The following is a 15,276-nucleotide window of genomic DNA, read 5'->3' as shown; positions in this document are numbered from 1 at the left end:
TCCCCCTATACAACTATAATACAAGATTTCTACACCCCACAAGTTTTTGTCAGAACTACATTGTTCTATCTCCAAATTCCCATTGGCTTATTCATCTAGTTAGTTCAGAGAAAAATATTTCTATAGTGTTGTATCTCCACTTTATTTGTGTATTTTTGCTGTAAAATAATTATCAAAATGATCTTAGTAGTACTATGCTTAAATTGTTTGCGTGGCTAAAACTCAATCTATGAGCAATTCTTAGCAAATCCAGCTGTCAAGAATTGGGAATATTACACAGTTAAAAAATCCATGGTCTATCTCCTATAGAAATATAGGGAAAATTTCTAAAACAACATTGTTTGAAGTGAAATGTTCTTTCTCCAGAAAAGGGGATGCTTTATTTATTTAAGTTGCTTGTCTATTAAAAAACAATTAAACAAAGAGTTACTCTGCATTTAAGTAAATTTGATGATTCCTTTATAACTTTTTATGTCTCAGACAAATATTTAAGATATTGTGCTTCTAAAGTTTAACTTAAATTTTTAACACTATATTATCAAATGGGAAATACATCATTATTGGATTCACACGACAACTATTCTGTCTGCTTCACATCTGAATTGTAGGATTACCTGCCCTTTGTATATATATCTCAAATTGTGGTTTATTTCTTCATAATATATTCCTTGATAATATACACAATCTATATTTAGAATTTCCTTGTTACTTTATAACCCACCTTTAGATAGTTTTGTACATAGATTTAATTAATTCTTCTTAAACATTGTGTTTCTGCCTGCTAATAGATCCTGGATACCAAATTACACAAAGCTATCATAAGACTTCAGTGTGTGTAAGTTGTATACATTTGGAAAGAGGTTACATACATGTGAGCCTTGCACATACTTTGCAAAACTGCTTCTTTTTTCTCATATGTTTAGAAATACATAAAATTTTCGATCTCATAGTTTTATAATAGAATGTATATATAAACACAAATATTTTAACATTTAGCCAAATTTTAATTTATTTTATGCTTTTCCACAATATTAATATTCCAACTGCTTAAAAAGTCATCATTTGCTTTGTTAAAAGTACATTTGAATAAAAGGTTATATAATATTGAGTTTACCTTTCAGAATGATGAAGATAAAAGAAAGTTAGAGGATCAGATACGGACATTGAAATCTGGGAAAGAAGATATTGAAAGAAAATACATGTAAGACATTGCTAAGTGTTTTGCCAATACATTGAAGTAATGCATCAGTCATTAAAAAAAAACATTTGATAAATCAGTCATTGTTATAGATTTGATTGAGTGTTGATTGCTTAGAAAATGAAAGGATATGGAGTAAGTGTACATGGGACAAAATCGCACACAATACACAGAAAACATAGAAAATTATCAATGAACAGGGCTTTTATTCCTGTTCTTCATCTTGACAGTTGATGTAGGGTCTTCAACAATGAACGAATCATTCATACCCTACAACAAGGTCAAGACGGCCCCTAAATTTATTTTTTTTAAAGCAAATTCAAGAAGAGAACAAAATTTACATAAAAAATTAATACAAGTTGGGTAAGTTATTGTTAGAAATGGACCAAAAATTTTAACTCTCACTAGAAAATTAGGAATATTTGGTAGCAACAAGAAGTTTATAAAAAAAACACAACAGATTTAGAATGTTTGGTAAGAACAGGATATATACACCTTTTATAGCTGCTAAATGTTTTCCAATTCTTAGAAAAGGAGTCTTTTACATGCAGAGCTTGACTCTCATCTCCTTGCTGTCAACATTTACCCCACACAGCAGGATTGGAAAAGTGTGAATTGATGAAACCAGAAGAATATTAAATGACATATATATATATATATTTATATATATAATGGTTGAATGCAGTATCATCAAACGTTGTAGAATAACTGAAAGAAATATAAAAAAAATCTATTGAAACAATATTTAAATAGTTCAGGATCCTGAATGTTGTACTTTTTGATGACAAATTATATGTTTCGAATTTTAGGCAGGCAGTGCAGAGTTTAGATAGGCTGAACTCAGAAGAAGGAAAGATAAGACTAGAAAGAAGTGAACTTGAAAGAAAAGTAGCTCTTATTCAACATGATCTTAAAGAGGTATCAGTTTGTCTATCAATATTTTATATACATTTCAAACATGTGATGCTTAGTTATATAGGAAAACTACATTGTTTTTTCATCACCTGCAAACAAGGTTTTGGGGGTATATAGGAATTGCCTTATGCATCTGTCTGTCAGTGTGCCATATAAGTGCAACTCTTCTTAAACTGCTTGACAGATATTGATGAAACTTTACAGTTGTAGAACATTACCTGGGGATGTGCATAATGGAAAATAATTCCAGTCCCACATGTTAAAGGGAAAATAATTGATATATAAGCAATTCATATATGGTTTGCAAATGATTCACAAATTCACAAAGAATTATTATTTTAATCTATTTACTTGGAAAACGTATTTTGGCCACTGGATGGAGAGTGTATTGTTGTGGAGCCTGCGACTTTTGTTGCAGAAAGCTCGACATAGGGATAGTGATCCGGCGGCGGCGTTAGCTAACTTCTTAAAAGCTTTATATTTTAGAAGCTAGAAGACCTGGATGCTTCATACTTTGTATATAGATGCTTTATGTTACGAAGTTTCCGTCTGTCATATGTCCATTGTCCTTGACCTCATTTTCATGGTTCAGTGACTACTTGAAAAAAAAGTCAACATTTTTTGTAATGTTAATGTCTTTCTTGTTATGAGTAATAGGATAACTATATTTAGTATGTGCGTACCTTGCAAGGTCCTCATGCCCATCAGACAATTTTCATTTGACCTCGACGTCATTTCATGGATCAGTGAACAAGGTTAAGTCTTCGTGGTCAAGTCCATATATCAGATACTATAAGCAGTAGGTCTACTATATTTGGTATATGGAATGATTGTAAGGTGTACATGTCCAACTGGTAGGTGTCATCTGACCTTGACCTCATTTTCATGGTTCAGTGGTCAAAGTTAAGTTTTTGAGTTTTGGTCTTTTTTTCTAATACTATAGGCAATAGGTCAACTATATTTGGTGTATGGAAATATTTTATGATGTACATGTCAATCTCGCAGGTTTTATTTGACCTTGACCTCATTTTCACGGTTCATTTCTCAGTGTTAAGTTTTTGTGTTTTGGTCTGTTTTTCTTCAACTATAAGCATCAGATCAACTATATTTGTTGTATGGAAGGATTGTAAGGTGTATATGTCTGTCTGGCAGGTATCATCTGACCTTGACCTCATTTTCATTGTTCATTGGTCAATGTTAAGTTTTCATGGTTAAGTTTGTTTCTTAGATACTATAAGCAATAGGTCAACTATATTTAATGCATACATTGATTGTAAGGTGTACATGTCTGTCTGGCATGGTTCATCTGACCTTGACCTCATTTTCATGGTTCATTGGTCAATGTTAAGTTTTCTTGGTTAAGACTGTTTCTTAGAAACTATAAGCAATAGGTCAAGTATGTTTGGTTTATTGAATGATTGTAAGGTGTACATGTGTTTCTCGTTTGGTTTATCTGACCTTGACCTCATTTTCTTGGATCATGTTAAGTTCATGTGTTACTTGTAGTAAAGCTTTATATTTAGGACTATCAACATAAAATCAATGGTTAGTAAAGAAGGCGAGACATTTCAGCGTGTGCACTCTTGTTATTTAAACTTACAAACCATTTCATAAAACTCACCTATTGTCTCATCCTGAACATGCATAAAATATTTGCCACTGGATGTTAAGCAACAATCAATCAATCACCTATTGACAGAATCAGAATTTGACTTTTAAATGTGTAAAAGATGTTAATCCTGGACAAAATATACTATTTCATTAACTGCAAACCATGACTATTAGATTTAAAAAATTATTTATAGTACAAGAGAAACTCAATATTTTTCTTGTAAAATTTTAAGAACATCTGGTTTGAAGTTACTTTCAAATACATAATTGTGTCATTAAACTAAGACCTATTTAGAAATGTGAGCCATTGCAACACAAACAATTAGAATAGAGAATGGAAACAGGGAATGTGTCAAAGAGACAACAACCTGACCAAAGAGCAGAAAGCAGCCCAGTGCCACCAATAGGTCTTCAAAGCAGTGAGAAAATCCCGCACTTGGAAGCGGGCTTCAGCTAGCCCCTAAACACTAATGTATACTAGTTCAGTGAAATGGGAGCCATTCTAAGCTCAAAAACATATAAATGAACCAAAATTTGAAAAAAACACACAATATAACAAAGGCTAGAGGTTCCTGACTTGGGAGAGGCACAAAAATGTGCCCAGGTTAAACATGGTTTTGTGAGATCTCAATTATCCCCCTATACCTCTAGCCAATGTTGAATAAACAAACACAGCAATATGCACAGTAAAACTCAGTTTAAAAGAAGTCTGAGTCCAATGTTAGAATAGGTAACAGAAGAAACTATGCAAAATGACAATGGTAACATAAATTTCCTTGTTCAAACTAATAAATACAACAAAGTACATAATAAAGTTTGTTTTGTAATAGAAGTGATTTATTGTAGCAAATCCTAAAACAATCTTATAACTTTCAGACACAAAGAAAATTGGACAATGAATTTGAGAATAAAAGAAAACTTGAAATGATGATAAGGGAGAAAGAAAAATTACTGGACAGTGAGATGAGTGCAAGGAAAGAATTATCTAGTAATAAAATGCACAATCATGAAAAAGTAGCCACTCTAGAGAAATCGGTAAGTAATGTTAGTTAGCTATGTGAAGTAGAGAAATCGGTAAGTAATGTTAGACAGTTAGTTAGCTATGTGAAGTAGAGAAATCGGTAAGTAATGTTAGTTAGCTATGTGAAGTAGAGAAATCGGTTAGTAATGTTAGTTAGCTATGTGAAGTAGAGAAATCGGTAAGTAATGTTAGTTAGCTATGTGAAGTAGAGAAATCAGTAAGTAATGTTAGTTAGCTATGTGAAGTAGAGAAATCGGTAAGTAATGTTAGTTAGCTATGTGAAGTAGAGAAATTGGTAAGTAATGTTAGTTAGCTATGTGAAGTAGAGAAATCGGTAAGTAATATTAGTTAGCTATGTGAAGTAGAGAAATCAGTAAGTAATGTTAGTGAGCTATGTGAAGTAAAGAAATCGGTAAGTAATGTTAGTTAGCTATGTGAAGTGAATATTTGTGTCAATCACACCAGGGCAGGTATTTATCTTTATTCTGATGCCATTCTTGATTGATAGACATAATAAACAGTAATACACAGAACAAAACGTCTTTTAAAATGGTGAATTTTTTAATCTCGTTTTTTAAAACTATAAATGAAATTGTTTATTTAAGAAATAATTCATGCAAGCCATAGATTTATTGGAAATTTTCACTTGGCTTGGGCTGTTATATTCGAATATTATCTCTAGTGTGAGCAAGGGATAAAATTTACAAATATAACGGCCCAGGCCATGTGAAAATGATAACAAATCTATGGCTTGCATGAATTATTTCGATTCTAATAGGACAAATACGGTAAAAACTGAAGCGAAGGTAAGATTGCCGTGTGTATGGCTGTTCTATTTTACCCCTTGTAAGATAAAAGCTACAAATTTCAAATAAATCTAATGCTTGCATGAATTATTTCTTAAATAACCACTATAAAAATGTGTTCAATCATTATAATTTTTAACTCAAACATTTTTTCCTTGGCTACTATTTACTGTCAAATCCACAGTTGACATGTCGTAACTAAGGAGTGAGCTGCCATGTTGACTTGCTGAAATCCATGAATGTGGGATTGATGCAATAGAATAGAAAATGAAACAACGCCTACCTCAAAACTCCATTTTAATGCGATATTATCCGAATTTAGAGCGTACACGTAACGGAATAATCTTCAGCTTAAGAGTTTTCATTCATATGACGTCATTTCAACTCTGCGCTAAGTATAGATGTATCGAGAATTTAATCACGCTGTTGTTTACAAAGCGAAAGAAGCACATCATATTAGAATTGTTTGTATCATTTAATGCAGTCTGATCAAGGAATTTGAAATAAATTGCCCAAGTAGAGCATGTAGTTTGTAGTTACTTTGTATAGAATTAATTCACATTGTGTGTTACATGTAAAATGTAATTAGTAAGAGACAGGAATTATATTATTGAATTGAATTTTGTAATTGATGGGAATAGTATTATCATTCTAAACTTGATTTTTATTTATATCTGTAAATGACATTAACAGGTGAAGCTTTCAAAAATAATATTTTACAGATTGCTGACCTGAATGAGAAGTTGCAGTTGGAATCAGAAATGGCCGCTAGGTTTAAAAAATCCTACTCAGAATTACAACAGGTACTTATCAATGTTTGAATGTGAAAAAAGATAGATTTTTTCTTTGATAACATTTGTTTAATCACAATGTTCAGTGGCAGAAAATAAAACCTTGTTTCTATTTGTGGGAGCTTTTTCAATAGTTTGATATACTGATTTTTTTTTACATCAAATTTTGACGGAGTTTTTTTCTTTGAATTTATATAAAAGAAGCAAATTTACTGCATTTTATGGTATCTAAATTAATAAAAGAATAATTTTCCTTTTACCTGAATTCAAAAATGATATAAACGTCTTTTAGAAATATAGTGTTTTTGTTGTTGAATGCTTACATTTTAAAAAAAATCTTGTATTTTCAGAGATATAATTTATCAGAAAAAAATTACAACGAACTGAATTACAAGTATAATGAAATACAAAATATAAAGCTGTCTTTAGAGAAAGAGGTGATGACTTTACAAGATAGCTTGGACCATGAAATGAGCAGTAGGAACCATGCATCAGAAGAAACATTGGAACTTCAAGGTTAGTTTAAATCACTACGTACCTGATTTAATTGCGTCATTGTGGTAAGGTGGAAACAATTTGTTAGTATTTATCTTGTATACAGATGCATAAATTACCAACCACTTTTAAGTCAGTAGTGGGATGAAATCTGTGCTCAGGTTATTTAAAAAAATATATTTTCCAGTATTAAATACCTAGGATATTCTTGGGTCTGCATACTTAAAGAACATTTTTCCCATTTCAAAATCCTTTCTATTGAAGTGCTTTTTTTTCCAGATTGTATCACTACTAAAAAACATAGTGCATTGAGCACAACATTCTGTATGTCCTATCCATGAACATTTTAAGATATTTATCAATGAAATATATACTGTGTCCTATCCATGAACATTTTAAGATATTTATCAATGAAATATATACTGTGTCCTATCCATGAACATTTTAAGATATTTATCAATGAAATATATACTGTAAGTATATAACCGTACTTTAAATTACATAAATTGTGCATGCGGTATGAATCTAGTATCTTCTAAAAATATCAATGATGTCATTGTTAAAGTAATATTTAAAATTGGAGTTATCTGCCTTTGTCAATAATTGTGTTGAACCAATTACCATTAATGACAAAGGAAGAATATTGCTTAATACTTAAGGTAGATCATAGGTATATGTTTCCCCGAGATAGAATTTTCTTATACTTATTACTGCCAAATTGAAGATTTTATTATGCTCTTTTCAAAAATATAATAAAAAGGATGGGTCACCGTGCTATTTTTCAAGCTATGAGATGTTGAAAATTGCCTAAATTTGCTTAGAATGATCATGAAAAAACACATTTTTGTGCATAAAAAGAAATCTATGAGATAGAATATTGAAATAAATTGTGAGAAGATAGGTTTTATAATATGTTTTAAGAAAATAAAAAGAAAAAATGGTGTCACCGAACTTGTTTTCTTGCTACAAGTAAAAATTAAAAATTTCCCTATCATTCCAGTATAAATTTTTACTAAAAGAGTTATTTCCCCTTAAATAGCTTAGTTGAAAAATTTGATTCTAAAACACAAATGTTTTGTATTTGTTTAAATATTTTGGATAATTCAATAAATCATTAAGTTTTCTTCATATAAATAAACAGTCTAACCCATAAAATTGCACATCTGTCTACAAATTTGCAGATTTGAGCAAATAACTAGACTGATTGTGTACTGTGATTGTACAATCCAAGATGGCGGTATACCATGAATCTACCTTAATTCAATGCAATGTTTAATTTTTAGTTCCAATGGGAAAATGAATGCAATCTTTATCTTTCAGTGCTCACAAGCACTTTGATTTATTTGTTTATTTTTAGAAAAAGTAAGAGGATTACAGATGGAAAAACAAAAAGCAGAAGAAAAAGAAAGAATTACCAATAAAGAAATCCAGCGGTTACAGGAAAGGATAGTTAAGTTAGAAAAGGTGAGTTCATTCTGAATTTTTATATTACATTTTCTGAAAAATCTTCTTTTTTTTTTTTTTTATCATACTCCCCCTTAAAAGTTCAAGGAAGCATATAATACTGCTTTATAAAAATAAGATGTGGTATCATTGCCAAAATGAGAAATCTCCACCAGAGACCAAATAGTGTAGAAGTTAGCAACTATAGGTCAACATACAGCCTTCAACAATGAGCAAAACCCATACTGCAGAGCAAACTATTAAAGGCCCTGACATGACAAATGTAAAACAATTCAAGCTAGAAAATTAAAAGCCTGATTTATGTACAAAACAATAAACAAAGACAAATATTATACACAGCAACAAATGACAACCACTGAATTACAGACTAACTTGGGACAGGCAAACATGCAGAAGGTAGCAAGATTATACATGTTTGCTGGCACCCAACCCTCCCCTCACCTGGGACAGTGGTGTAACAGCACAATGTTAAAAACAAATTTAAAAAATCAATTAAATAGGGCTTAACTCATCAGATCCATACAAAGCACAAAAACTACTAACTAAACCATTAAAGACACAAAGTAGATATCTGAGTATCAAGTGAACCTGGCTTGGAAAACCAAAAATATGTAATCATAGGTGAAGAGAGAAATGTTTATTGGTGTGAGCTAGAGTTCTGATGGAATTTTTTCTCGGGTATAAACGACTTGTTAAAAAGGGGGGATAAGTGGAAACAGCTAATAAACGAAGAGGTCTGGACTATCGGAAATAATTTAGATATCGAAAATAACTTTCAGGTATGTACTCTTTTATTTTTTAATTGTAATTGTTTTTTTATGATCTATCTCTTGCAGAGAAATGAAGATCTTAAGAATAAGGAGAGCTTCACCACCAATCTCTTTGCCTTGTTTCTTCCTTTACCCACTCTTGAAGGCCTTAGTAGATATGTGATGAATTTGAAAGCACTATCACTAGGGGAACCCCTGCCAATTTTTATACGACCGCAAAAATTAAAAATTTTTTGGTCGTATATTGGTATGACGTTGGCGTCGTCGTCGTCGTTGTCGGCGTCGTCCGAAGACACATTGGTTTTCGCACTCTAACTTTAGTTTAAGTGAATGGATCTCCATGAAATTTTACCATAAGGTTCAATACCACGAAAGGAAGGTTGGGATTGATTATGGGGGTTATGGTACCAACAGTTAAGGAATTAGGGGCCAAAAATAAGCATTTTTGTAACTTCCAGACAATAACTTGTGTGTAAGCGTATGGATCTCTCTGACATTGTACCACAAGGTTCCATATCACAAAGGGAAGGCTGTAATTGATTTTGGGGGTAATTGCCTCAAAATTTTAGAAATTAGGGGCCAAAAAAGGGGCAAAAAACAAGCATTTTTCTAGTTTCATGACAATAACTTGTGTGTAAGTGTTTGGATATTTCTGAAATTGTACTGCAAGGTTCCATATCACAAAGGGAAAGCTGGAATTGAGTTTTGGGGTAATTGCCCGAAACGTTTAGGAATTGGGGGCCAAAAATAAGCATTTTTCTAGTTTCCAGACAATAACTTGTGTTCAAGTGTATGGATCTCTCTGAAATTGTACTGCAAGGTACCATACCACAAAGGGAAGGCTGGGATTGAGTTTGGGGGTGATGAATCATAAGGGGGTTCAAAAAATTTGGGGGGGGGGATTTTTTTTTTTTCTTTTTTTTTCTTTTTTTTTTTCATTTTTTTTTTTCTTTTAAAATTTTCCATTTTAAGTTGGTTATTTCTGATTTATATTTAAAAGCAAATAATAATGATATGGTAGGAGATACACACCAAACAGGATGTGTAAATTATTATATAATAAGTATTGTGCAATAGCAAGAAATTTTCAATTGCACAGTATTGCACAATAGCAAGAAATCTTCAATTGCACAGTATTGCGCAATAGCAAGAAATCTTCAATTGCACAGTATTGCGCAATAGCAAGAAATATCCAATAGCACAATATTGCGCAATAGCAAGAAATTGTCAATTGTACAGTATTGCGCAATAGCAAGAAATATTCAATTGCACAGTATTGTGCAAAAGAAGATACTTCGTATAAATTGCTTATTTCTTGATCAATTTCAATGGGGTTTTATTCTTGAATTCTTGGGGTTCTTTAATATGCTGAATCTAACCGTGTATTAAGTTTTTGGATTTTGGGCCCCGTTTTTAAATTGGTCCACATTGAGGTCCAAAGGGTCCAAAATTTAACTTTGTTTGATTTCATCAAAAATTGAATTATTGGGGTTCTTTGATATGCCGAATCTAACCGTGTATTTAGATTCTTAATTTTTAGTTCCGTTTTCAAATTGGTCTACATTAAACTTAGTTTGATTTTAACAAAAATTGAATTTTTAGGGTTCTTTGATATGCTGAATCTAAACATGTATTTAGATTTTTGATTATGGGCCCAGTTTTCAAGTTGGTCCAAATCGGGGTCCAAAATTAAACTTTGTTTAATTTCAACAAAAATTGAATATATGGGGTTCTTTGATATGCTGAATCTAACCATGTATTTAGATTTTTGATTTTTGGGCCCCGTTATCAACTTTGTCCACATTGAGGTCAAAGGGGTCCAAAATTAAACTTTGTTTGATTTCATCAAAAATTGAATTCTTGGGGTTCTTTGATATGCTGAATCTAACCATGTATTTAGATTTTGGATATTGGACCATAATAGGTGAATGTCCAATTTAAAATTTTTAAGTTCTTAGACCACATTCATTCTGTGTCAGAAACCTATGCTGTGTCAAATATTTAATCACAATCCAAGTTCAGAGCTGTATCAAGTTTGAATGTTGTGTCCATACTTGCCCCAACTGTTCAGGGTTCGACCTCTGCGGTCGTATCAAGCTGCGCCCTGCGGAGCATTTTATTTTTAAAAGGGGAGCAGGTGGGAATTAAAAAAAAAATTATAGGAAACACCTTGTCCATTTTAAATATTATATCATGAGATACCCAGGACCGAAAATAAAATTATTTTTCCTATAGTACAATTGAACCCAAATGATAAAACCTATCTCATACTTTTTGTTTTTTTGGCCAGACCACTACAGTTGGGGCAAGCAGGACTCCCTTGAAAAACTTGTAATCCGAATTATTTGGATGATTTCAGTAAAATTTGAAAAGCTGTTCACCTTAATTATATTAAATTCAAACTGGGAATAACTAGGTCAATATATTATTTCCCAGATTCAAATGTTTATTTGAGTGATAGGAAATTCTTTTTGATAAACATAGCTACTATTATCATATCAACCTATCAGAATCTTCGTATTCAATCGCCTATTTTCGTAACAAATCCATTATCTTGTCTAAGGGTATATTGGCATTGGTCAAACCTAGTCTGGGTTTCAGTGTATTGTTCGTTAAACCCTGCTGCCTTTATGCGGTACCAGTTTAAAAAATATAAACCTGCACGATTAATCCGCAAACTCTGATTAGCGAAAGCGAAAATAATCATGCTCTGGGCTAGCAAGGTTTTTCGGAAAATTCTTCCCCTGCTAGAAATAAGAGACCAGTAGTCAAGCTGAGAGAAATACTAAGGACAAACAAAAAAAACTCGTTCAAAAAACAAATACTCGTCAATTTTATATTTTTCACAAAATGATTTATTAAGGTACAAGAAACATTCTTTTGCTTTTCTCCAAACCTGACAATATAAAATAAATATCTTTGTTAAAACTTTCAAAAGTCCAGGATTTAAACAAAATATATAACTGGATTTCAGAAAAAAAAATCTTACACAAGTCAAACTGGAGTATAAGATGACTCTTGTCAACTTTCTGAAAAACGATATCGACTTATCCTACGAAAAATATGGTAGTGATATCTTTTGCTCCTGTGTGTTAGAATATATCTTATCCTGCATGCAGGAAACTTTATTAGGTGTCAAAAATAAGTTTTACAATTGTATATAATCCATCAGATTAAATGAAACTCACATTAATTGCAACATTTTAGAATTAAACATTTTTTTATTCAATTTTATGCATGGTGGGTACATTTATCACTTTTATTTTGTCCATGGTGGAAGTAGTAGGTAATTAAAATTGATGCATGGTGGGTGCAAAAAAGAAGTGCCTTCCAACCCCCCCTGCACTAATAAAAAGAACTTTAAGATTAAATATTTTATTTCAGAGTAAAAATAATTTGGAACTGGAATTAGACACATATAAAAAGAAGTTTACCGATGAGAAAAATGCTCATCAAACAACAATAGATCGATTTAATGCTGATAAGAAAACCATCAAGGAAACTACTGAAACTACAACATTAAGTGCTATTAAAGGTTTGTTATTAAATCTTAATGTCTCATTTCTGTAGATAAATCATTTTTCCAGTAAAAATTGTTGCATGGCATTACGACCAATTTAGGATCTTTTGATAAAAACTGTAAATTTCAGAGCTTTGTATATGAAATTGCTATAAAAATTAAGGGGTAAAATATGGCTATTAATAAAATTTCTTTAAGTGGAATTTTTATTTAAAAAGAAAAGAAAAAAATGTGGAATGAGTCTGAAATTTTAGTGGAGTTAAGTAACATTCGTAATTGAGAGTACACTTGTACTTTGTAAATTTTATAATGAAAATAATTTGTATACATGTATATTAAACAGTATTTGCAATTCTAATTTTTCTAGATATACAGATAAAGTTGGAACAGGAGAAAACTGCACGACAATCAGCTGAGACAAGATTGTTGGAAGTAGAGAAATATAAGGCTGATTTATCTGTAGATATCAATCAGTGTGAACAACAACTCGCAAATCTACAGAATGAATATAGAAATGAAAGGGACAAGGTAAGATCATCCCAACAATTGGTCTATCAATTAAGAACAGCCTTACTTGTTTGAAGATACAACAGTCCAGTAGACTGTGTTTCAATTCTATTTTTAGAAGTCTGTGATCTGTCATGTTTGTAATACTTTTATCAAACACTACATTTTTTTCAACATATGCGGAGGAAAGATACATTGCATACTGAAATTTTGCAGGACCCAAACATAATCTGAAGTCTATTTCAAGTTGTTTCTATCTTAAATTTTTTACCACACCATTGAACAGATGATCAGATACTTCCTGAAAAATGTTAAGAGCCTATTAGAAAGCTGGTGTGTTTTCCTTAAATAACTAAAAAATGGTAAAAAAAAAAAAAGAAGGTGGTTTCATCATTACAGTATACTATATAGATATTTTGGTTTTATTTTGCAGTCCAAAAATCTATCATTACAAGTTGAGCAAGAAATACAGAGAAGAAATTTAATGCAGTCTGACTTTAAAGCCCAGGCTGTTGAATTAGCTCGATATAAAACAATAGAAAAACAGCTTAATAAGGTATGGTTATAGAAAACATAGGCTAATGAATTAGTTTAAAAAAAAAATAGAAAAACCTTTTACTTGGGTAAGATTTTATAAAGTAGAGGCTACTGAAGTAGATATAAAACATTTTAAAAACAACTAGATAAATTTAGTTATATCTGGAACAATTAAAATAAGAGCACTTTACTCAGGCATAATATATATAGTTGTACCTTTATTTCAATTAAAGTAACAGGCAACATTAATAAATATTTATTCTACATTTTTCTATCTAGTATTTCAAAAAAACAGTAATCAGAAAAACAGAAAAAAAACAACATTTCTATGATTTTGTTTTCAGGAAATAGCTGATTTAAAAGAAGCATCAAGAAGTTCAGAATCAGAAATCAGAAAGTTAAGAGAGTAAGTTTAGCTTGATAATTAAATTATGAATGTTTAGTGATATTCCAGACAGTTTCATTTTCTTCAGAAATATACGTTATTATCAGTGATACCATGTAGAATTCACTTAGTCCTGTTTTAAAGGGGGGGGGGGGGGGGGGGGGGGGACCCCTGAGTCAGAACATTGTAACATTGATGTTGGTTGTTTTTTTATTTCTGTCTGTTTGTAATGGTATTCAAAAATGCTGTTAATCAGTAAGAGGTAGCTTAAAGAGTTTTCAAATCAAAACAGATTTATTCTTTTAGTTCATTAGTCTGGACAAGTTGAATCGTTTTTTTTTTCACATTTGTGGAATATATATCAGGATACCTTTAAAAAGACATATTAACATTTTACTTTCCAGGGACCTTTCAGTTAATGAATTACAAATGAAAGAATTACAGGACCAGTTAGAAGCTGAACAGTATTTTTCAGTAAGTTTTGACTCACGCAAAAGTAAATGAACTTTAACAAAAGCCTTTTTTCATGGATTCCGAATATTTGAGTGTGTGAGAAATTCAATAAAATCAATGGTTTTGGATTGCACAAAATCTAATTGATTTGAAATTAAAAATTTGGTTGGCTATACAAATTCTTAATTTTAATTAGCCATAAGAATAATTGCTCAATGAGTAAAAATACTTTCACTGTTGCTACAGCTTTATATAGGTGTCAAATTGATATAGATTTAGATAAATACGTAAAAATTATAAAAGGTACTCATAATTTGTTGGGTTGTGTAGATAGTATTTATAAGAATTCCAGGAAATTTATTAAAACTACTATTTGATATGAGGTAATTTATTGAACCAAGACATAGAAATTCTAAATTGTTTTCTAAGTGAAGGCAATAAAACATGAGTTGGCGTAATAAAATGCCTCACTTGCTACAATTTTTGAAATATTTTGATGCCAAGAGTTCAGATGCACATGTACTCTAATATAAAGGAGGTTTCACACAAAATTTGGTTTACCTTAGAAGATAAAAATGAGGTCATATATATATGTGTGTAATATGGAAACAGGGAATTCGTCAAAGAGACAACCCCACCAAACAGCAGAAAACAGCCCAAGGCCACCAATGGGTCTTTAAAACAGCTAGAAAATACTTCACCCGGAGGCGGGCTTCAGCTGGACCCTAAACAATAATGTATACTAGTTCAGCGAAAATGGACGTCACACTAAACTTCGAAACATATAAATGAACAAAAATTAA

At 31.3% G+C, this 15,276-nt stretch overlaps 1 protein-coding gene across 3 annotated transcripts in view; it reads left to right on the top strand.

Annotated features, from left to right (window-relative positions):
* LOC127735797 (rho-associated protein kinase 1-like) overlaps positions 1-15,276 on the top strand; it is a 62,986-nt gene that overhangs the window by 32,897 nt on the left and 14,813 nt on the right. For 2 of the 3 annotated variants that reach the window (XM_052246129.1, XM_052246151.1), the window contains exons 14-24: positions 1,122-1,201; positions 2,008-2,116; positions 4,601-4,759; positions 6,274-6,354; positions 6,693-6,858; positions 8,195-8,301; positions 12,456-12,606; positions 12,959-13,119; positions 13,532-13,654; positions 13,980-14,041; positions 14,425-14,494. In XM_052246129.1, the coding sequence (XP_052102089.1) occupies positions 1,122-1,201; positions 2,008-2,116; positions 4,601-4,759; positions 6,274-6,354; positions 6,693-6,858; positions 8,195-8,301; positions 12,456-12,606; positions 12,959-13,119; positions 13,532-13,654; positions 13,980-14,041; positions 14,425-14,494 (1,269 nt within the window). Of the gene's footprint in view, positions 1-1,109; positions 1,202-2,007; positions 2,117-4,600; positions 4,760-6,273; positions 6,355-6,692; positions 6,859-8,194; positions 8,302-12,455; positions 12,607-12,958; positions 13,120-13,531; positions 13,655-13,979; positions 14,042-14,424; positions 14,495-15,276 lie in introns of all 3 variants that reach the window. The other variant, XM_052246140.1, reaches the window with a different exon arrangement.

Source organism: Mytilus californianus, unplaced genomic scaffold (assembly GCF_021869535.1).
Source record: "Mytilus californianus isolate M0D057914Y unplaced genomic scaffold, xbMytCali1.0.p SCAF_1, whole genome shotgun sequence".
Classification (NCBI taxonomy): Eukaryota; Metazoa; Mollusca; class Bivalvia; order Mytilida; family Mytilidae; genus Mytilus; species Mytilus californianus.
The sequence above is the reverse complement of the archived record's forward strand: the minus strand, read 5'-3'. Positions and strand labels throughout refer to the sequence as shown.